Source organism: Cannabis sativa, chromosome 9, assembly GCF_029168945.1.
Source record: "Cannabis sativa cultivar Pink pepper isolate KNU-18-1 chromosome 9, ASM2916894v1, whole genome shotgun sequence".
Taxonomy (NCBI): Eukaryota; Viridiplantae; Streptophyta; class Magnoliopsida; order Rosales; family Cannabaceae; genus Cannabis; species Cannabis sativa.
This window is the reverse complement of record NC_083609.1, coordinates 23,370,521-23,395,893: the sequence shown is the minus strand read 5'-3', so window position 1 is coordinate 23,395,893 and position 25,373 is coordinate 23,370,521. Positions and strand designations below refer to the sequence as shown.

At 35.6% G+C, this 25,373-nt stretch overlaps 2 protein-coding genes across 2 annotated transcripts; one reads left to right on the top strand and one right to left on the bottom strand.

Moving 5' to 3' along the window:
• Positions 1-4,364: 4,364 nt before the first annotated feature.
• Positions 4,365-8,100, bottom strand: LOC115723143 (probable RNA helicase SDE3). Its single transcript, XM_030652577.2, has 4 exons — positions 7,974-8,100; positions 6,583-7,396; positions 5,912-6,112; positions 4,365-5,581 (listed from the first exon to the last, which is right to left on the bottom strand). Exons 2-4 carry the CDS (start codon positions 7,381-7,383, stop codon positions 4,625-4,627), a joined length of 1,959 nt encoding a protein of 652 aa, XP_030508437.2. The 5' UTR covers positions 7,384-7,396; positions 7,974-8,100; the 3' UTR covers positions 4,365-4,624.
• Positions 8,101-12,915: 4,815 nt separating this feature from the next.
• On the top strand, positions 12,916-15,830 carry LOC115721767 (pentatricopeptide repeat-containing protein At1g71420). Its single transcript, XM_030650845.2, has one exon. It carries the CDS (start codon positions 13,035-13,037, stop codon positions 15,288-15,290), a length of 2,256 nt encoding a protein of 751 aa, XP_030506705.2. The 5' UTR covers positions 12,916-13,034; the 3' UTR covers positions 15,291-15,830.
• The last annotated feature ends 9,543 nt before the right edge of the window (positions 15,831-25,373 follow it).

Below are 25,373 nucleotides of genomic sequence, written 5' to 3'. Positions count from 1 at the left end.
TACAAGTACCCAGGAAGCTTCATGTATGAAAACTCAGGCGTACCCCTAGCATACGTAAGTCCCATCTCCCTGCACCTCCACGCCTTCACATAACTCATACTGATACCGTAGTTGTCAAACATGTCCCTCTGTATGTCTTTAGCCTTGTACTTAGTTCCGTCTTGGGTGTACTTCCCCTTAATAAGGTGGCCAACTACCCATGGTGCTGCTTGACGGTGATCTGAACGTCTCGCATTCAAGTTACATGTGTGTTCATTGTGAAATACAGTGACCTCAAAGTTGTCAGAATGCATCTTCTTCCTCCCCCTCAATCTCCATTTACAATCTGGAGCCTTGCATGTAACGTACAACACATCAGGGGATGACTTCTTCACCATCCACTCGAAATTGTTATTAAGGGCAAACCTACCCACAACTTGTCTCAGTTCTTCCTTGTTTTCATAAAAATTACCAAGCTCTATCACCCCTGCTTCCTTACTTTGTAAACAAGTAGTTAGCTCATGATTTTCCATTATATCTTCCTTTGTCCACATGGGAGCTTTGAACTTGGTACAAACTTCGAAAGAGGAGAACGTTGAGAACGTTGCATGACGAGCATGTTCTTCAGTTCTGCCTGGTCGACTACTGCTAGTTCCAGGTGTAGTGCGATTTTCACTACGAGGTTGTCGTTCTCGCTGTGTACCTTGGTTACTCGGTACACACTCTAACCTCAACAATGGTCCCGCTACGGGTTCATCGACTGCTAAATCATGGTCATCGTCCATATTCAAATCTACAATAGGATCATTATTGTAGAAGGGTGTATCGAACTCTTCAAACTGATGAAATCCTGTCGCTTCTTGTTCTTGCCCTACATTGGTCGGAACATCAAAATTGGTCGGAACCTCTAAATTGGCCGGAACCTCCTCATTCACACCAATCCCAACATCTGTTTCGGGAACGCAAGACCCTACCACACTCCGAGGGAGAGGATTAGTAGGCGGCGTAGGCTCCGAATTCCCAACTTTTCTCACCTTGGTCACGAATAATGGCATAAACTCTGTATTTGACATTGTTGCCCTCATCTCTTAAAACGTTCTCGCCTGGCGTTCTCTCTTAATAACCTTGGCGCAACAATTTTTCCCTTCATGTACAAGGAACAAATCTCCAACTTTAAATCATACGCTACCGGATCAACTTCCAACTCTTCATATAAAATTTGTCGCAGTTCTTGTAGGGTTGTCTCGGTTGTAACTGTCAACGTCAAGCTGCTATTTGCTTTGTAGATCCAATTATAATTCTCACATAACCAAACACCATCGTACGATACAACAAGGAACACTTTGTCTCCTGCAATTGCAAACCAAAAAAACAAGGTGAGTAAAGGAAAAAACACCAAAAAAAAATAAACATCGACATCCCATCGATATCAATAGACATAATGTCGAGAAGCACAATACCAGAAATTAGGGCACTGATTGTCGACATTGTGTCGACATAATATCGACAAACAATCGACATTATATCGACAATAGAAACGGTTGCACATTAAATGTTAATAAATTTTACATACGTTCCCAACAACCCTTCCCAACTGAAACGTTGCATGTCAGACACGTGTCCTATCGACAACATATCGACATGAAGTCGACATGTCGTCGACAAATGTGTTAGCAGTGACACTAAATTGGCATGTTGTCGATAAGATGTCGACATAGTATCGACATTCTGTCGATAAATACGCCATTTCATGCGTTTTTCCCTGTACAGTTACGCATTTAATGACCATTAAATTTTCATACATTCCCAACATTTTTACTGCTCTATAAAAGCAAAGGGAAATCTTATTCATAAGTGCTCTTGTATTCTACCTATCTCTTACTCTTAAAAATTTTCTCTTATTCTCTTAAGTTTGAAATATGGCCCCAAGAAAGAACGGCAAATTCCCCATCCTAACTCCTGAGGAGCTGAAGCAGGAGGAGGATGTTGGCATAGTTACTCCTGCAATGCAGAAAGTTTTGGACGCCGCTCGAGCTTTCGAAAGAGAGCGAAACGGTAACGAGTTCAGGTTCATGCAACTTGAAAGAGAATTTACAAAAACTGGTGAATGGCCGGCTCCACCACCTGGGTTCCCCGAAGGATGCCGTCGTTGCAAACTGGGCATCTTCAACGGTAAACCGGTGAAGCCTGGAACATTATGCAAGTATTGCAAGGCTCACCCACAAGCCAAAGAATTTAAAAAAAAATAATTTCTTATGTTATGGTTTGTGGGTTTTATTTAATGTTTTTTTTTTTAATTTTTATGAACTTTTATTTTCTGTTTTTTTTTTTATGTTTTTTTTTTGTTATTTTTAATGAAGTTTATTTTCTGTCAATGTTATGTTTATGTTTATGTTTTATCTACGGTATTTTTCCATTGCATCGATATTTTGTCGACATCATGTCGACAAAATATCGACAACTTCTCAAAAACAACAAAAAATGCTTGTTGTCGACATTCTGTCGACAAACATGTCGACAAAATGTCGACAAATAGTTAATCCCAAAGTTGGTTGCATGATGTCGACAACATGTCGACATAAAGTCGACATAACGTCGATAATGGTCGTCACTGACCTTTCCTTTATAATCATCGACAAACCATCGACATATCATCGACATATCATCGATAACACTGGAAAACCCAGAAATCAACTGAAAACCAGATCTGCCAGATCTCAACAATTTCAGACCAAAAAACAGCAGTTCCAACAATAAACACACGTATAACAATTTTAAACTACATAAAGTCAAACAAAATGCTTAAAATGCAACTTACCCATTATAATGGTGTAAGATTCTTGAGTGATGTTGTATTGTGCTTCGGTTTTCCACCAACACCCACCGAGAAAACAACCATGCAACAGCAAATAATATCGTGTGGGACAGATTTCAGCTTCGGTTTTTCATAAATTTTTCAAATTTTTTCCTAGAGAGAGAGAGTGGTGCACGAGAGAGAGAGGGAAGAGGGAAGAGAGAGAGAAAGAAATACACTTTCAGATTTTAGCTTTTTTTTTTTTTTTTAAAAAAAAAAAGGGTAAAATGGGAAGTTCATGTAATTAATGGACTAAATTTGTACAAATTATAAAGGGGTATAAATTTTGATATAGGTTGTATTATTAGGGTCAAAAATTGAAATTTCCCTTTTCAAATGCCATAAAAATTAACATATGCTAGAGACAACATCACAAAGTAACCCGATATATTTTTAATACCACTACCATTACACATGTAGTCTATTGGCAATATCAAAAAGTAACATAATATTTTTTAAACTCCATTACCATTACACATGCAATTTATTGGCAACATCAAAAAGTAACTCGATGATTCTAAAGTAACCTGGTACCTAGAATATTGAATTTAGTTGTGTGCTACATTTTGACTGATTTTAATGCAAACATAACATTTTTTTTTTCCTTTTTGTCTTTTATTATATTTTTGAAAGTAACTTGGTACTTGAAATATTAAATTTTCTTGTTATTCTATATTTTTTTTTACACATGTAACCTATTAATAACATCAAAAAGTAACCTGATATTTTCTAAAATAACTTAGTACCTGGAATATTGAATTTTGTTAGTAACATAATTTTCCATCTTTTGTCTTTTATTTTGCTTTCTAGAGTAATTTGGTACCTAAAATATGAAATTTTGTTGATGTGCTACATTTTTTTACACATATGTAACCTATTCGCAACATCAAAAAGCAACCCAATATTTTTTAAAATAATTCGATACCTGAAATATTAAATTTGGTTGATGTGTTATATTTCTTACACATGTAACCTATTGACAAATCAAAAGTAACCTGATGTTTGCTAAAGTAACCTGGAACCTTAAATATTAAATTAGGTTTAGTGTGTTATATTTTGACTGGTTTTAATGCAAAAGTAATATGTTTTTTTGTTTTTGTCTTTTTGTCCTTTATCATGCTTTCTAAAGTAACTTAGTACCTGAGAATTCAAATAAAATATCATTGCATTCCTTTATAAAATATAATATCAAAATGTTAATTTATATTCAAATAAATAAAAAAAAAATACTTTGTAATTAAGTCAAAAATAAAATAAACCTTCTACATATATTAATAAATAGATTTCTTTAAAGAAAAAATAAAATAGAAATTTAAGCTAAAAAAGAATGATTATGTAGAGTTAAAATAAATAAAATAATTATAATATAAAAATAATATAAATATATATATTAATGATTTGCTTTAAAAAATATTAGAAATCTCTAAAAATAGGTTAATAAAATGAAAATGTGGCTTTATTTAATAAAAACTTAAAAATATGGAAATATTTTTCCATACAACTAACTTAAATTGTAAAAAAAACCATAAAATCTCTAATTTTTCCATATTTATGAAATTTAAAAAAAAAATGCCATATACTACATAATTTCCTCTATCAAAAATTCTCCTTGGCTATAGCCAAGAGTGTTTGGTTAAAGTGTACTAAAGATCTAAAGCCCATACCCCCTTATTGCTTTTTAAAAACCAAATGGAGACGGTAGTGTATTTTTTTCTTTCCTTCATTACATGTAACACAGTTAAACGGACACGAAAGTTGGATTCAGTTAAATATTTTTTTTAAAGAAAAAAATCACATATAAACGGCATCTTGATTCATATCCAAGTCCATAGTGAACTCGGGATTTAGTCCAAAATATGGCTTGAACTTTCTGAGTCTCTCGAAATAAGAAACCTTCAATCCATGCCTTCTTCCAATCTCCGATCTCACCCAACTCGGTGAACCACCCACTTCGCCTGCCACAATTACGGCCGTGTTTTCTCCAGCGAAGTTGGCCAATACCACCATCGCCTCCGGCTCGATGCCGTAAGAAGCGTCCACCATAAAAATGTGACTGAAGTGCTCCACAGGCAGTCCTTCCTTATGGAGACGAAAGCTACTCATGAATGTCGAAAATATCACTTTGAATTCTCGAAGCTTTGCTATCGGAGGACAACCGAAGCACTCTTCTTCGATCAAACACGAGGACAGGATATCTTCAGGCACGTCCTCTCTCTCTCGAAAAGCTGCGTTCACTCTAGACATGGCTGAAACAGGGATTGACTTCTTCAGACTTCTCATTAGAACATCGCAGGCGCTATTTGTAGGCGCACAGATCAATATCCGGCAATTCGGTGAGGTTTTGTATATTTGGACCACGGATTCTCGGATGATGGCTCCCGTACGTGATGGTTCTCGCAGGTGAGAGGCGGCTTTCGTTTCAGAGGCGCATCTAGGACCGGAGATCAGATAAGGCGGTGAGCAATGCACGGCTAAGATTTTGGTAACTGCAGTGGCGGTTTGTTGATCGAGGTTGGGAGGTGGTTTTGGTGGAGTGGTGATGGTCTTGCGAGTTGGAGAAGTGGGGAAGAGAAAGTTTTCGAGGAGGGAATCAGAGATGGAATTGAGAGCTTGGTGAGCTCTTTTGAGATTGACTCTGTTGAATGAGAAACTGATGTCGTACCTTTTGTTTGGGTGATACTGCCTGTTGAAGTTGTCGTTGAATTCGACGAGCACTGTATTGCTATGCTTCACTCGATAAATTGTTCCCTGGACAACGTTGTAAAGTTCATGTCATTGATGGAGAAAGCCTATACATATATGTATAGAGCCACACTTCTATAAAAAGTAATATGAAATAGTTACAAACACAAACACATTTATTCTTCAGTTGCTCACATGCTTATTTATTCTTCAACATCATCAAAATCTTGCTAAAACATTTTGTATAAAGATTAACATTTTCTGTGCAAAATAGTTAAATTGTATTAACAATTCAAATCAATCAAAGTACTGCGTAGGCAAAGCTAAGCTTAGTTTATATATATAGCAGTGTGTTAATTTTCTGTTAAAATGGCATAATAAGGTCTAGAAACATACTTGAAAGGGCTCGACTTTGGTTCCTGAAGGTCGTGCAAAAACCAAATCCCTTGACAAAAGAAATGGCCGTCTCTCAGGGATAGCATCCATCTTGAATGCCACAAACTGTTTATCCTCTTTTTCATTGATATTCTTGTTCTTAGAAATTGTTTCTTTACGCAACTCTAATGTGACATCCAACAGTTTATAATCGTTCCATTTCTGAATCAAACAAAACAAGAACACATCACACCATTATTGATAAACTTATTGGATCACCTGGTCATAGGAAAGCAAAAGTTAAAAATTCTAACGCTGAAAAACTTGATATTAATGACAAATAGGGACAGTCTATGCCTAAGCCTAAGTGATGCTCGAAGTTTCATTTTGGTGTCATATTGATATGGTTCCTAGAGCACATAAATTCTAAAAAATTCTTTCCCAATTATCTCTTTCATGAAATTGAATATTCTTCAGATTAACACTAGAGGCTAACATACTATTTTTATGTTACTTCATAGAAAAAAATTCATTGAAATTAACAATAAAACAAACTAAAGTGATAGGCTATTCTGAAGCCAGATCGAAAGTAATATCATATAGTAATTCACCTTCAAATTTCTATGAGCATAACTCATTACATTGTATGTCTTGATTCTTGAATAACTAATGATAAAATTATCTGCTCTTACCTCATAGTAATAGTCTTCAGCATATAAAAGAGCAGAAAAGTAATCCTTGTATCTTGTGGGCGACAGGATCTTCTTAAGGATTTCTGGCACAATGCCCTTCTTTATCAAATCCTTAATATCCTCAGGAATTATGTACAACGGTAATGAATCGTTCTCTTCCAACACGTAATTTGTTTTTCCTAGTTGTTTTGTTGAAACACTTGGAGAAGTAGGGGACAGAAAAGGCTTGAAGGTTGGAGGGATCTTATGGGGGGATGAATTAGATTCAGAGGAAGATGGAACCTTAGAGGAAGAAGTTGTAGGCTTTGAAGATGAATTTTTAGTGGAAGATTGAGGAAATGTAGATGAAGAATTCGATTCAGAGGAAGATGGTACCTTAGACGACGAAGCTGCAGGCCTTGAAGGTGGATTATAACTAGAAGAATGAGGGAGTTTAGATGAAGAACTGGAAGATCGATTAGCAGAAAAAGTATATGTTGTTGATGATGATAATAGATGTCTATTCAATAGCGCTTGCAACTGACTCCTTTCTAAGTCCACATGAGCTTGATTTTGAGCATAAGAAGATCTATTATGATTAGATTCTTGTTGAACTACATTAGGATAATCCCAATTATGTATTACTTGGTAATTGTTACTAGAAGAACTGCTAGTCCTAACAGAACCATCATGATCAGATGGAGAGCCCCTTTTGAAGGTATTTTTAATGCTACTTATAATATTGATATCTATGTAGAAAGTATCATCAATCTCATCTTGGCAACACAGAAAACAACTCAAGGCATTACCCCAAAACTCCATATATAGTTTCTTGCTGCAAATCAGGAAGAAGAAGAAGAAAAAAAAAATCAATACATATTAGACACATTGCAGGTCTGTTTCTTAGCGAAGAAAATGAAAACGAAAATTTATTATCTCTCCTCGAAATCATTTCACAAAGTGAAAAATGAAAACGGACCACGGTAAAAAGATTAATCCCAGAGAACCTACTCTAATCAGTTCCTAAATATAGATGAACAATTTTTTCAGCCCTCTGGATAGGTTTTCGCAGATTTGAAATTGATTGTATAGTAAGAGTGAATTTAATTAAGACCCCAAGATAATTTTTAAAAACAAATTTCAGTAAATACTTTTGTTTTCTTTTTTTTACTTTCCTTTTCCTATCAGTTTATCACCAACCAAGCAGAGTTTTTTTTTTTCTTTTTACTCTTTCAAAAACAGATATTGAAAAGAAAAGAATGATCATGGAGAAGTCAACATGCATACATAAAGCACAGAAATGATGTTAACCTCTTTTATGAATCTGATTGAAAAAAGAAGTAAGGCTTGGAAAAAAGAATAACAGAAGAAGAGAGAATGAAGAAGAGGAGGACCACAATGATCGCACTCACCTGTCACTGAAGACCACAGTGTGGTTGCCTTGTTAATCGTCGATCACTCAAATGAATAATTTTACTTTCCCTTTCTATGAAAAGAGTATACAAACAAACAAAGGATGTAAAATTTTAAAGGGAATTTTTTATATTTATACATGATTAGATAATTATTTATAAAAATAACAAAAGTAATTTTAATTATTAAAAATAACGTTAGTAATACCGAATAAGAAATAATGCACTTAGTATTGCATTATTAATTCATTGTCAGCGTCACTTTTGCTAACCTCTTTTTTTTTTTCTTTTTTTCTTTTTTTTTTCCTTTTCTCTTTTGTTTTCCTTTTCATTTTTTTAACACCAAATTGTTTATTTTTTCCTTTTTTAATATTTATTTTTATCATTTTTTCTAACTACAATATTATTTTTAAGTGTCATCATTTTAAAGTGTGTAAAACATGGAATCTATAGCTTTTATGTGGCGAATAGTAAGTAAAGGATGATCTCCTTCGAGCTTGACCAAACGAACATAAATGGTGGAGTACTCATTTCACATAAGTTGAAATATCGTTTATACGGGGTCAAGTGTTTTAAGGATAAAATGTGTTGTAGGGTGTAACGGTAGTCTAATCCTTTTACAGTGTAGATCATTCATATAGAGGATCATTGATCACATTAGGATTATAGCAATGGATAACTAATGATGCATCTATATGGTTGAACATATAGAGCATTCTATATACTGAGAGTGCAATTCTAAGTTCTATGCGTGGATTCAACGAAGAATTAATAAGTTAGTGAATTTTAGTGCTAAATTCTTGATCTACTTATTGGAAGCTCGGTTATATAGACTCATGGTCCCCGCACTAGTTGAGATAATATTGCTTGTAAGACTCATATAATTGGTTCTGATTAATCAATTATAATTCTCAAGTTAGACTGTGTCTATTTGTGAATTTTTCACTAAGTAAGGGCGAAATTGTAAAGAAAGAGTTTATAGGGGCATATTTATTAATTATGATACTTTGTATGGTTCAATTAATAAATATGATAAATGACAATATTATTTAATAATTATATATAGTTATTAAATAGTTAGAATTGACATTTAAATGATTGAATTTGAAAATTGGCGTTTTTGAGAAAATCAGATGCAGAAAAGGTAAAACTGCAAAATTGCAAAAAGTGAGGCCCAAATCCACTAAGCATGGCCGGCCACTTTTGTAGGGAATTTAAACTGATATTTTCATTATTTTAATGCCAAATAATTCAAACCTAACCCTAGTGGAATGCTATAAATAGATAGTGAAGGCTTCAGGAAAATTACACTTCTGATTCAGAAAAACCTGAGCCTTCTCTCTCCCTATCTGGCTGACCACTCCCTCTCTCTTTCTTCCCTCTTGAATTTCGAAATTCTTAGTGTAAGAGTAGTGCCCACACACAGCAAGTGATACCTCAACCATAGTGAGGAAGATCGTGAAGAAAGACTTTCAGGAAGAAGGAGTTTCAGCATCAAAGATTCAGAGAAAGAGATCCAGGTTCAGATATTGATAATGCTCTGCTACAGAAAGGAATCAAGGGCTAGATATCTGAACGGAAGGAGTCATTATATTTTGCTGCACCCAATGTAAGGTTTCCTAAACTTTATACGTGTTTATTTCATCGTTTTAGAAAGTTCATATTTAGGGTGTTAATCAACATACTTGTGAGTAGATCTAAGATCCTGGTAAAATAAATTCCAACAGAAGAAACGCACTCGGGCTCCCCAACCCCCGTGCATTCCAGCTTAAGAGTTTCATGATGAAGAGCGGGATTGCATAGCAATCATCGCTGCATTGTCAATGATCTCATCAGAATCTGAAGAAGCATCCGAAACTGAATGGAGAGAGTCCACTTCAACTGACAAAGGAGAAGCTTGAGAAACATGATTACCCCGACATCGCTTAAGAAATTGTCTCAAAGATTTAGAGTCATGTTGTCGTTTAAACTGGCAGTTTGGGTGGATATTTTCCTGATCTAAACATAACTGAGAAGTAGAGTTGAGACCTGTGGTGGAATTAACAATAGGTTGGGATGTTGAATATAAGGGAGTGGAAAATGGCATAGTCAGAGCAGGGTAATAAGATTGATAAGTGGGAGATGTCATCAGGGGTAAGTGGCAATGGGATTATTAAATGTGGACACTGAATTAGGAGCAAATAAATAGCCAACATCAGGTGTGTATACATTCGAGAGATGTGCAACCGAATTATTAGTTGTAGAAGCATTGATAATCGGAGATTTCAAACCAGATGTGAAAGGTGATTGTGTTGCTGAAGTTTGAACCAAACCAGAGGAGATCAAAGAAGATTGTCCAAGTAAAGCCGGTGAGAAAAAAGATTGAACCCTTGAGGATGGTGCTGTGGTGGAGACATGATCAGTAGCAGTAGCAGTAGCAGAGGGAATTGCTTGAGAAGTAGAAGACTCTCCAGTCAGTAACTGTATTGGATGTGGAGGAGGACGAGAATGGATCTGTGGGATTGTAGCAGTAAGAGAGTTCCTAGCCAGACGAGTGAGTAAGGGCCACGCATTTCCTTTGGAAAAATCAGATCGATAACGGTCATAAGATGAAGATGGTAGTGCAGATCCATTCATCATAGGTCCATAGGCCAACTCTGGTTCAATACCATCGTCAAGATTTTCCAAGAACTTTGGACATTTCTGATATAAGTGACCAATAATGCCACATTCCATACAATAATCAGGGAGACGTTCATAGCAGAATTGAACCCAGAATTCATCCCAGACTTTGGGTAATGTAATCATCTTACCACGGAGCAAAGGTTTCGTTATATTTAAACGAACTTTGAATTGTAAAAACGGACCCCAACCTTCATTCAATGAGTCCTCATGAACAGTCAAAAATTCACCCAAAAGATTCCCTAAAGATTTAGCTAACAATCTTGACTTACTTAGAAAAGGAAGCCTATAAGGTTGTACCCAAAAAGGAGAAAAAACCATAGATTCGGGGGTGACATTCTGAAGTGCAGTAGGAGGATAAAGAACAATATGATGATTTTGAAAATGCCAAGGTTCTTTATCAAGAGCCCTTAATCGATCACCTTCACATCCAAAACAAAGAATAAAGAGACCTGAGAAGTGTTCCTTAATGTTTACTTTAAACTAGCCATCCCAATGTTCTGCCATTTGACGTTGGAAAGTTGTAAGCCAAACTTTCTTGTGCGTGATTACTCTGGCAAATAATGAAAATTCTTCAGGGGGTTGTCCCTCACAGGAGCCATCATCAGCAATGGCAAAAACTGATTTCTCATTGTCAGAAAAAGTCATGGTGGATTTCATTTTGTGAATGAAAGGATCCATAGTTAACCGAAAGAGAATGCAAAAGAAATTCAGAGGAAAAAGAAAAGATAAGAACAGAGTAACTGAATATTGAAGAGTAAAAAACTGAAAAAAACTAGATAATGGACCTTAACTGCCACAGAGCACAACAGGAGGGCAGACGCTCTGATAATTGATAACATTATGTATTTATGTAACACTATTTATTTATTTGTGAGTTATGAGAATGAAAAGACACTAACTTTAATTAAATACTACATTATTATGAAATAACAAAATAATTAATAGAACTTTAAAAATTGAGGAAAAAAAATGAAGAATAATTCATATAAGTTGTCATATTATCTTTTTGTATGAGAAATGCCTTTTTTTTCTTGAAGTTATTTGTTCTTTTTTTTTTTTTAGTAAATGAGTGTTCTATTGTTGTTATTGTATAGTTGATATGTTTTAGATGAGTTGGTAAAAAGTATAAAATTACTAATTAAAATGATAATATAAATAGAATATTATCAATATAAAAAATTATGGCTATTACTATAAATCTTAAAACACCTTATTAAACTAATTCTAAATAAATTAGTGAACACCTTATTAAACTCATTTTATATATACAAAAATATTTGATTTCCAAATACGATTTGACAGTATTCTTAAAAGAGTATTTGTAGAAAATCTCTAAAATCTATTGATGGGTTCTTCCCTTGCCATCCCACTTCTTTTAATTGTGGACATAAAACAAAAACTCTAAACAATATTCTATGGAGCTTTCTAATTTTTTTAGGTTATAGAAAGAAAGATCCAAATTTACAAAGACTTACAAATGATAACAGAGTTAATGAACATACACAAAAATATCTATTCAAACTGTTTAAATAAGAGAGAACATACCACAAACTACATATGATAATAATATAATGTTACGTACAAAGATTAGTAAAGCAATTCACTCACCACAACACATTATCAAGAAAATCATCATGGAAACTAAAGGCAAAAAAAAAAACAGAAAAACCTTCTGTCAAAATTACAAAATTAAAAAGGGAATAAATGACTTAAAATAGAGAAAATAGAAAGAAATCACCTTAAAAATGAATGACACATGTTGACTCAATTTTGAGGGACAGAGAGGACAATGGAAATTCCTCTCTATAACTTCAGCTTTCCAAGCGACAAAATAATAGTATTTCTTCATATAGTTCTTCAATTTTTGGTTGCATATTCCCTTATTGATATATTTATCTATATAAAGAAGAAGAATGAGAGTTTAATTGAGAGAGATAGTTGTAGAAAATAATGAAAAATGGGGGTCTTATTGAAGACATTCTTATGATTGAATAAATACCATGTTGTTATGAGAGGGAAAGACCAATAGGTAGAAAGATGAAAAGGAAAAAAAATGTTGGGAGTTTCATTTTTAAATAATAAATTAGCAATAAATGATGATAAATATAATACATAAAAAATAATATTTTTTCATTAAAAAAAAAAAATTAGAATGCTTAGAAATAGTGAAGATGTTCATAAAGACGGTCGTATCACCGTGTTTGTGCTTTCCTTTATTTATATATATAGATATAGATAAATAGATGGGCAATTTATTGCATTTTTTTTTTGTTATTTTTGTTTTGATGGAAAAGAAAAACATTTTAATTAGAGAGATATAATAAACTTAAATAATTTTGAAAAGAACTGTTGTTGAAGCTTGCTTGTTTATTATTAGCCAGCATAACTTACGAATGTATGATGTTACGTCCTGCTACTTGCTCATGGTTTATTTCCTTAAGAAGATTCGGCTCAACCAATCTTCCTCCTCCACCTGAATCTCTCACTACACCTGAATCTCACAGCCTTCTCAACAGAGTCCGTCTGCTCGCAACTTGTGGCCGTCTTGATCAAGCTCTTTCCCTCTTCTACGCCAACGGAGAAACTCATTGCGATCAAATTTACGCTTCTTTATTCCATGAATGCGCCCGCCATGGTTCCCTCAGAGAAGGTGTATCACTGCATCACTACATGGTTGGCCACAGCCCCACCACCCAGCATAACCTCTATGTTACAAACCACCTTCTTAACATGTACTGTAAATGTGGCTACTTGGATTATGCGCATCAGTTGTTTGATAAAATGCCTGAGAGAAATCTTATTTCTTGGACTGCTCTCATCTCTGGGTATGCACAATGTGGACTGACAGACAATTGCTGTAGGCATTTTACGAGAATGCTGTCAGAATTTCGTCCCAATGAGTTTGCATTTGCAAGTGTCCTAACTTCATGTGTTGAAGGTTATGGTCAATTTGGGCTGCAGGTCCATGCTCTTGCTTTGAAAATGTGTTTGGACGCATGTACTTATGTTGGGAATGCTCTTATTACCATGTATAAAAGGAGTGGCATATGTGATGGAACAACCGATGCTTGGACTGTGTTTAAGTTCATGGAGCATCGAAATACCATATCGTGGAATTCAATGATTTCCGTGTTTCTGTTTCATGGGCTTCGAGCTCGAGCTATGGATCTTTTCACTCAAATGCATAGCAAGGGAATTAGTTTTGACCGGACCACACTTCTCAGCATTTTTTCTTCTTTTTTAAGCAACGACAACAACACCGATATGTTTTTCAGATTTTGTTTTCAAATGCACTGTCTTACTGTCAAAACTGGCTTTGTATCAGAAGTCAAGGTGGCTACTGCTCTAATAAAGGCTTATTCAGATCTCGGAGGGAAGGCTGCAGACTGTTATAAGCTCTTCCTCGAGACAAGTTGTGTATGGGATATTGTTTCATGGACTAGCATTATAACAATATTTGCAGAACGGGAACCAGAGAAAGCATTACTTCTGTTTTCTCAATTGTTTCAAGAAGGTCTAGTTCCAGACTGGTATACATACTCTATTGTCTTAAAGGCTTGTGCAGGTCTTGTGACAGAGCGTCATGCCTCAGCAGTTCATTCTCAAGTTATTAAACTGAGTTTTGAAGGTGACACAGTTCTCGCAAATTCCTTGATCCATGCCTATGCTAGGTGTGGTTCCATTTCCATGTCTAAGCAAGTGTTTGATGAAATTGAAGACCGTGATATAATTTCTTGGAATTCCATGATCAAGGCTTATGCCTTACATGGACAAGCTAGAGAGGCCATACAGCTCTTTTGTCAAATAAACATTAAACCTGATCCCACTACCTTTGTTGCTCTTCTTTCTGCTTGTAGCCATGCTGGATTGGTAGAAGAAGGAATTAAGATGTTTGATTGTATGCAAAGAAGTTATAGCATTGTTCCTCAAGTTGATCACTACGCCTGCATGGTTGACCTTTACGGGCGTGCAGGGCGAATTCATGAGGCTGAGAAACTTATTGATGAGATGCCAATGGAGCCAGATTCTGTGATTTGGAGTGCACTTATTGCATCATGTAGGAAGTATGGGAATACTCAGTTGGCCAAGTTTGCGGCGGTTAAGCTAAAGCAATTGGAGCCTAGAAATTCGTTAGGCTATGTACAAATGTCAAACATACAGTGCTACAGTGGTAACTTTGATGAAGCAGGTGCTGTTTGGAACGAAATGAAGGACTATCGAGTGAGAAAAGAACCTGGATTAAGTTGGGTTGAAGTCGGGAATCGGGTTCATGAGTTTGCCTCAGGAGGTCAACGTCATCCAGAGAGGGAGATTATATGCAGCAAGCTTGAAAGACTAATAGGGAAATTAAAGGAAATGGGTTATGTTCCAGAGACGAACTTGGCCTTGTATGATTTAGAGGAGGAACAAAAGGAAGAGCATTTGTATCATCATAGTGAGAAACTTGCATTGATGTTTTCTGTAATAAATGAAGGTCATTTAAATGCTCGTGGGAGTGTCATAAGAATTGTAAAGAACATCAGGATTTGCGTGGATTGCCATAATTTCATGAAACTAGCAGCAAATCATCTTCAAAGGGAAATAATGGTGAGAGATTCAAACCGCTTTCACCATTTCAAAGATGGAATATGCTCTTGTAATGACTACTGGTGAGAAACTAGTTCCAGACTAGGGATTTCTCCTGGTGCCATAATCACAAACATAGACATCAATGGATGGATTGAAGTCATCTTATCGATCTTTGTAAATAATTGTTGCTGCAGTTCTCTTGATCATCCAAGATTGAGTGCTATTGCTATCTGGTGAATACTTACATCAGTGGACTGTCATAAATTTGACAAGTTGCCTCAATTTGATGATCAAACCAAAGGCATCTCTAGTCATTGAGCACCAATCCTTACGATACATGTGCAGTTGAACGAGATGAACTGCATCATATTTATTAGAACTGGACCCAGCATACTGAGAATTATTTGGAAGTGAAAATATTTTGAGAGTGGACTTGGTTGGAATTCGGAGAAAATTTTATATTTCCTCAAAATTTTATATTACATCGAAGTCTTTTTTCTTCCTACGACCAATACTGTTGGCTCCAACTTCGGATAACCAGCAGTATTCCTAGTAAAGTTGCTGTAATCATTTATTGAAAATAAAAAATCTAACGAGAACTGAAGTTGCTGCATACTGATCAAATCTTGCTAGTGAGTATTTGTTATACAGACTTCTACGAAAAATTAGGAACGATATTACTGAATGAAATTTTTGGGTTGAGTTGTGGATTAAGTTGCTCTTTTTAAGACGTTTGCAGCACTGCCTAGAAATGTGCAAGCAGTCGGAAATTGTCAGTCATTCTCAAGATAAAACAGTCAAGTCGTACATTGTATTGGATCCCCACTGCACTGTAAAAACCCGTCGAACACACCCTCAAAAAATTGATATTGCAGATGGAATTTTTATTATGAAAATTGTTGTTTTTTTTTTTTTGTATGAAAACATATGTTTCTCTCGTTAATTCAATGGCATTATATAGACCAATGGAATATAATGGGAAGAAGAATCTTTTTTCAATTGTGGAGGTGTTGTTGAACGTGTCCCGTAAAAAATACGACTAAGTATTCAGTTTTAATTAAATATGTTTTTCAAATAACTAAAATAATAAAATAAAAAATAATTATTTTATTAAATAATTTTTTTGTAAAATTAAAGTGTCATACTGCTAGTACTTCCTGTTAGTTGTAAAAGTTAATTATGTCAACTGTTAGTTAGTGATTACTATTAGTTTTATTGCAACAGTTTCTTGATTCATTTTATATCAACACTCTATATAAAGTGATTCATGTAATAGAAAGTTAAGCTTTGCAACTCTTTTTTCTTTCTTCCCTGTCTTTTTGAGTTGTGCTCTGCCTTTTCACATTCTACATGGTATCAGGAGTTTATTGACTCGTCTTAATGTCTTCTTTGACCTCTGATCCTACTCCAATGGCCACTGCCGCTTCTGCTCCAATGGCGACTTCCCCTGTCACCGCTGTTACTCCTTGGAATCCTTTCTCCAACTCGCCTAATTCCTCTCTCATGACGAAGCTTGATTGTCTCAACTATCTCTTCTAGAAATCTCAAGTCATGCCAACTGTGATTGGCCATGATCTTGATGATATTTTGTTTACTGGTGTACCTCCTCCTCAGGTTTTGGTCAATGGCGCACCTAATCCCAAGTATACTCAGTGGTGTCGTGAAGATTAGCTACTTCTTTCTTGGTCACGATCTTCAATGTTTGACATCATTCTTGCATTAGTGGCTAATTTCATCTCTTCATCCACTATGTGGAGGGCTCTTGAACAAAATTTTGCTTCTCAGACTAAAGCTCGATGTCTTTAACTCAAAAGTCGATTCTCCCACATTCAGAAAGGTGGTTTAACAATCTCCGAATATGTTGACAAAGTTCAGGCCATCACTTATGCTTACTGGTTCCCCAATAAGTAATCAAGACATTATCTTATAGCTTCTTAATGGTTTGGGTCCAAAATTCGATTCAATTGTGCTAGGGATAACCTCAAGAAGTGATGCTCTGTCCATTGAGGAAGTATAGGCATTACTTTTATCCCATGAAAGTTGTCTTGAACATCACCATGCCATGGCCGATCTCTCGATCAAAATGCAGGAAAATCTTGCCCTTGGCAATGGTTGATCTGGTGGTTTGAGACCTTTTACCAACTCTAAAATGGGGACAAATGACAATGCCCAATACACTACTTGTAACTCCCTAATCTATAAGGATATCACGTGTGTGATTTTATAAACTAGTTTAATAGATTAATTTATTATTAAAAACTGTGATAATATTAAAAATTTGACCAAAGTAAAACACTAAAAACAAACATTATAACGACATAAAAAGTGTGTTTTGGGGATCCCTGTTATAAAAAATTTTGCTAAAAAAATATATATGACAACAATTTAAATACAAAATAAAAGTACACAGTAGATACAGCCAGCCCAAAACAACTCTTGGCAACTCGACGCGCAGGTCGGTGAGGTCAATATGTACATTGCTGGAGAAGACTGTTACCTCATGGTTGATCTAGTTTTTATTTTCCTTTACTTGCACCACATAGCACCCGTGAGTCACAAGGACTCAGCAAGAAAAGTAATAATAATAATCATATAGTTTATTATTCGAATATTGTCATTTATACACAATAAGAATCAAACCATCACACATTGTTTATAAGATGAAATTCAAATTACTACTGGCATCTGCCATGAATAAACATCAGTATACAGATATTTGGTAGTATGAAACCATTATGCTAATAATAGAATTCATATTCATTTAATCATATAAATTATATATAAATATATGTTACCTCATAAAGTAACCATCTTCATAACATCATGTTGCCTAATCAGGCAAGTCGATGCTTAAATAGGATAATCCTATATTGCATTGCCTAATCAGGCAAGCCCGTGCCATAGCCTGACACCCATATATCATACAATTACATCACCTAATCAGGTGAACACGTGCCATAACTTGGCACCAATATATTGCATCGCCTAATCAAACAAACTCGTACCTACGTCCAGTACTTATTATATGTCACTGACACCCATATCTACACGTCGCCAGGAGGAAACCCTACAACGATTTTATTTTATGCCATAACCTGGCAATTTTCATATCATTGACGCCGTATCTACACGTCGCTAGGAGTAATCACCTAATCAGACGAATTCGTACCTACACCCAGTACTTATCATATGTCATTGATGCCCGTATTTACACGTCGCCAGGAGGAAACCCTACAACGGTTTCATTTTATGCCATAACCTGGCAATTTTCATATCACTGATGTCATATCTACACGTTGCCAGGAAGGAGTAGTCGCCTAATCAGACGAACTCATACCTATGCCCGGTACTTATCATATGTCATTGACGCCCGTATCTACACGTCGCCAAGAGAAAACCCTACAACAGTTTTATTTTATGCCATTACCTGGCAATTTTTCATATCACTGACGCCGTATCTACACGTCGCCAGGAGTAATTGCATCACCTAATTAGGTAGGCTCATATATCACATTATCAATACTGAACCAATCAATCTTTTCATTATATAACAATATTAACTATATCTCAATATTAATCAATTCGTAATAATACTAATTGTATTACATACAACGTACTATGCAGTACAATATACTTTTCTTACCTTTAATCAAGGTTCATACAATTTTGGCCAACCCAAGTGAAGAACTATCCCCGATGATCTCAGCCCTATGTCACAACAACGATAAACCAATAAGTGTTTATCCTAAAACACTGCTTCATATTCACATAAGACAATCTACGGTTTTCTACCAAACCCCGCGGTGCAAATACACTAAAATAAAACTTATATTTTAGCTCTAAGACATACACCATATTTTAGAGCTCATCTCAAGCTTCGAAATAGTATATAGAATGTCCAAAACGGACATCCGAGTCAAAAGTTATGACAAAAATACGATTTCTGATCTCTTAGGAATTTCTAAAAACTATAAAACTCGAAAATCCCAATTTTTGCACTCACCGAAACACTACCAAAACTTATCCAAATCACTCCAAACTTTACAAGGCGCATATATACCATAAATATTACCATCCTTGTGTAACAGAAATAAAAATTGAGCCTTAAATGAAAAACGCCATTAACATTCGGACTAAGCTTTAAAAAGTTCCAAACTCGATTTCTAACTCAAAATCACCTCAAATTCAACAAGTAAACATCAGAACTAGTCCCATGACTACCCGAGAATAATCCTATAAGGTCAGAACCTTAATAACTATTCTAATTCACAAAACCCCTATATGAAACTAATTGTTTTTAAACTTAAAACGAAATTAAACCATACCTTAAGCTTTCTCTTTTCAAAGATTTGCTATCCTGCAACTACCGGAGCTTATATCACTAGGTTTCGGGTTGAAAGTCAAAGAAAATAGATATAGAGGGAGAAAGTTTTATTGAAGGAGAGAGAACGAGAGTTTTGTTCGTCGTCGTTCGTTTCTGTTTACTGTAACTTATATAATATATATTAACTTTTATACGATAACTTTATATATATAAAATAATATTATAATAATAATAATAATAATAAAAGCTTTATTATTAATAGTTATCTTATTATTTCTTAGCTGTTAAGAAATTTATATTTTTTGGGTATCTGGTCAACTCCGAGTACCCCAAAATACTTTGGTATTTCTAAAATTAATTTATCATAATAATCCCATCAATAATTCTAACTAAAACTGTTGTGACATTTTTGGCCTCCAATCGGATCTCCAAGGTCGCCGAACTTGAAAATATTTTTATTTCACAAATAACTCATATTATGTTCATGTATTTCAAATAAATCTCTGTAATTAACAAATTACGCTTATATATCCACTTATTGAGTCTTCAGGGTCACCGAACCTGAAAATATTTTTATTCCACATATAGCTCATATTACATTCACACATGCTATATAAATCTCCGTAATTAACAGATTACGATTATTTACTCACCTATAGCAAAATTTAAATTTTATCCTGAAATAAATTAGTAGGATCATAATCCCACCTATTATCTAATTAACCCATAATATAAATATAAACCCAAATTATTTACCATTAGACTTATTGAGATATTACACTACTAGTCACGGTAGAGGCTATGGTCGATACTCACATCCTAGAGTTGTTTGTCAAGTCTGTAAGCTCACGAGTCATACTGCTCCAGTGTATCATTATAGGTTTGATAAAAATTGGGTAGCCCTAAACCTGGTGCTTCTCAAAACTGTGCTTATCTTATAGATATGGAATTTGAGTATGATCCACAAGCTTACTCCTCTACTACTATTCAAGATTTTGGTGATGATCACTCTTGGTATGTTGATACTAGTGCAACCAATCACATTACCTTTGACAATTACAATCTAGAAACTTTTGTTCCTTATCAAGGTCATGAAACTCTAGTTGTTGGCGATGGTAAGAAACTCTTAATTTCTTATTATCTGTATTCCCAGATGCTTGCCATGTGGCAATCACAGAAGGGTGCCACCTTGGACTATCTGTGATCAATATATACTTACCACTTAATGACACTGAGGAGACCATTATATCCTAAAAGCCAGTCAAGGATCCCCAATGTTAATGAGTACATATAGGGCTAATCTGTTGGAAGTTATTTTACCAGGAACTTAGATCTACTCACAAGTATGTAGATTTAACAACCTAAATATGAACTTCTAAAACGATGGAAAATTAAACACATAAAAGTATCAGAAATCTTACATTGGGTGCAGCAGAATATATATCTCCTCCCACTCAGATCTCTAACCCTTGATTCTTTTCTGTCGCAGAGTATAATCAAGATCTGAGCCCGATAGTCCTTCTTTGTTGTTTCTGAATTCTACACAGCCTTCCTCAGTATGATTGAGGTATTACTTGATGTGTGTGGGCACTACTCTAACACTTATAGATTTCGAAACAGTGAAGAAATAGAGAGAGAGAGAGGGTGGCGGCTCAGAGAGAGTTTTGAGTGAGAAAATTCTGTCAGAATAATGTGTATTCAAAACTGAAGCCTTTGTCTTCTATTTATAGAAGACCACCCAGGACTATGGTTGAATTAATTGACATTTAAAATTGAAAAATCAATGAGAAAAGGGAAGCTTAAGTGGCCGGCCTAGGCATTGTGGAAACAAGGCTTGCCACTTTTCCAACTTTCCTTTTCCTACATTGATAGTTTCCTGTTTTGTCAAAAACTGCCAATTCCATTGTTCAACCACATAAATGTCAAATCTAATTATTTAATAATTAAAATTAATTATCAAATAATTTATTGTCATTTATTTTATTAATAATAAAACTAATTAAAGTTTCCTAATTAATAAATATGCCCTTCAAAATCTCTATTTACTGTTTTGCCCTTAATAAGTGATAAATTCTCAAATAGACACAGTCTATCTTGAGAATTATAATTGATTAATTAAAATCAATTAAATGAGTCTTACAAGTAATATTATCTCAACTAGTAGGGGGACCATGGGTCTATATATCCGAGCTTCCAATAAGCAGATCTAGAATTTACTGCTTAAATTCACTGACTTATTAATTCTTCGTTGAATCCACGCATAGAACTTAGAATTGCACTCTCAGTATATAGAATGCTCTATATGTTCCACCATATAGACACATCATTAGTTATCCATTGTTATAATCCTAATGTGATCAATGATCCTCTATATGGATGATTTACACTGTAAAGGGACTTAATTACCGTAACACCCTACAATGTATTTTATCCTTAAAACACTTAACCCTGTATAAATGATATTTCAACTACGTGAAATGAGTACTCCATCATTTATCTCGTTTGGTTAAGCTCGAAGGAAATCACCCTTTGCTTACTATTCGCCAGATAGAAGCTATAGATTCCATATTTATGTTAGCGCTCCCACTCAATCGCACTGCCGTGTTTTCAAAATGTACGTATCACCCTGACCCAAAAGTAGGCTTAACTAACAAATCAAAGAACACGAATAACACTCTTGAGATTGAGCCTAACCATATGAGGATTTCGATCATGTGATCTAGGATCAACTTAGTGATATTGAATTGAATAGATATTTACGGTAAGTTTTATAAATCTATTTCAAAGTTCAATATCGGTCCATTCCAATGCATACTCCATGCATCCAACCTGAGCTTTACTTTAACCAATGTTCTGGAAAGAACATAGCATTTCTCCAAATGCAAGTAAACTCTTTTGTAGATTATCATATCAGTAAAACCTAGTGTTCTGATAAATCTAGGAATCCTTTATTCACATAGTCATGTTTACTTTCCACTGCGTTGACAACACAATAAACATGATCAAGTATGTGAAAGGGGTTTGGATGAATTTATAAATCAAATAGACAAACAATTGATTAAGTGAACCAAAACATACACAAATGAATGAAAAATACTTCTGTTACTTTATTGATATTGAATAATCTGGATTACATTGAAATAGAGTTTTATTTAGGGCATAAAACCCAACATAACCATCCATCTGCCATTGGGGAGGATCAAAGTCACCCGGAGCTACAAGTATTCCAGAAAAGTAACAAGTCAAAATGATCTGGGAAGGACTTGGCTCAATGATCTCGAAGGATATTTGATAGTATCCTATTCAAAGCTTGAAGCGACGGTTACTTATCTTCTAACACCAAATTAGATCTTGTATCTTGCGTCAGACCATGGTAGTGCACGTACGTGCCTATGAAATCTCCTTTTGCCAACAGCTTGTCTAGGCAACAACTTTTCAATGTGAAACCTTTGAATGATGCGTGTCCTCGTTTACATGAAATCCTTCATTACAGTCGTACACCACACAATGGAAAAGGTTCCTACCAACCAACGGTCCAATCGTCATGTTGTAGTACTAGCCCTTGCAGCGTGTTGAGTACAAAAGCCTAGGTGGGTAAAGGGTATGCTTTTACCCACATGTATGCCTATAAATACCATTATTTTTTTATGTACAAAGGGTGAACAATTTTATACTAGTCAAACCTCTACTAAAATTCCTATAACCTTTCTTCTTCTTCATGAGAAATAAAAGGAGTGCAGAGCTAGGGTTTATACTGTAAACATTTTTATTATTCAAACACTCGCAGTAAGGCCAATACAACTGACTCGTGGACTAGGGATTATTAACGCCCGAACCACATAAAAATTATCTTTCCATTATATTATTTTATTCTTTCCTAAGCTCTATTTTACTAGTTTTTAAAAATCCCGGTAAATATTTTGGTACTTTCATTGAGGACTGAAGGAAGTTTGCTAGCCGCCACACTACCTCAACCATGGTGCAATTCGGAAGAACATAGGCAAGAAAACTCATCTGGACACTGTTATGGAGGAGGTGGACTCCCCCGCCTCTAGTCTCCAACCATGTGGGGTAAGAGAAGAGATTGTTGTCAATGATGAGAACCAAAAAGAGGACGCTAAAAACTTTATGATGGCATTGATGATGACTAAAACCCTAAAGACAAGGAAGAGAAGGATGACGGCAAAGGCTATGTGAAGGACATGTATTACAAAGATGGTTACTACTATGACCATGATCTAAACTTGCTTCGAGTGACTAAAGAACTAGAAGCTACTCAGATGGAGTTAGCAAAACAAACATAACTCACTGAAAAAAAATGAAGAAAATGATGGAACGTCTCCAAAATAAGTTCAAGGACTTGGCGGAGTCTGACGATGACCCTTCGGTGGAAGTATTGGCTAAAGAACATGCTCTTAGGCAAACTGAGACTAAAACCTTGAATGCTCGCAAGGATAAAGGTAAATGCAAGGTAAGTGAGCCTCCACAGGAGTCTGCTCCTAAACCTCCTTGGAAAGACATAAGTCTGATCAGCCAGCCTTCGAGGACGCAGAAGGCCACTAGTGCTTTCGAGCCTAGACACCATTTTGCTCCTAGAGGCAAAGTCGTGCCAAAAGGGCACAGTACAATGGTACCTAAGTCCAAGGGGTGGAAGAACCACCCTAATGATTCTGTTAACCAGGATGGAAGGACAAATGATGGGCATTCTGAGGGCAGCTGGTCCACTGTAGACCTTTGTCGACGATTGGACGCAAGAAAAAAAGGTATAAAAGTGAAAAAGCGAGGCCACGTGGAGGTGATCTCAGAAACCAACTAAGTGAAAAAATAAGGGGACATGATCTTCCCAAAAGCGACACAAAAAGGTTAGAGGAGCAAATAGCAGCGCTAGTCAATAATTAGAGCGGGGCCCTTTTAGACTCTGCTTTCAAAGAACTTTAAGATGTCGCACATTGAGTTGTATGAAGGAATGACAGATCCGCGAGCACACTTACCAAAATACAATAAAATGATGCAAGTGGCACGTGTTAGCGATGATGCCAAGTGTTTGTGCTTTTCCCTAACATTGACCAAGTCCGCAAAAGACTCGTGGAAGCAACTAGCTCTAGGATCGATTGATAGCTTGGAAGACTTATAGTCAACCTTCCACAAACAGTTCATTGGTGTGCGTGATAAGGACATGGGAGTCAGCTCTCTCACCAATGTAAAGTAGTAACACAACGAAAGCCTGTAGGCTTTTATCCAAAGGATGATGGAGGCTACTGCCAAAACTAAAGTTAGTTATAACATGAAGTTGATGGCCCTTCAATCCAGACTAGATGTTGGTTCTTTGCTATGGGGAGAAATGCAAAGAAAGAGAGCAAAAACGACTTAAGGCATTATCAACCTTGAGGACGCTTACGTACAAGCCTCCGAAGTCCCTCTGGCTCTAGACCCTTCCGTAGCTACACCTAGCTTTACACCTCAAGTTCCGGCTCCAACTTTAACTCTTCCTGGGACTTAGTTTTCTCCAACTATTTACAGACCCACTACATCCGGTCTCGCACCTACACAGACCCATTTTTTTGGGTACATGGTAGCACATATCGGTGAAGTATAGCTCTCGGGCAGGAGAAGACAGAGGCTCCAGAATTAAATGTGAGCCATACTCAGAACAAAAGAGGGGGTAAAGGCAATAACAGTAATGACTCTTTAAAGAATTCAAGGAAGGAGTACGACCCTAAATACACTAAGTATACCAGTTTGATCGACACATGGGAAAATGTTTACAGAGCGACCTGCAATATAGTCCACTATAGAAAGCCTCTACGGATGTTGCACGGAGGAAGGAATAGGCGTTACCTAAA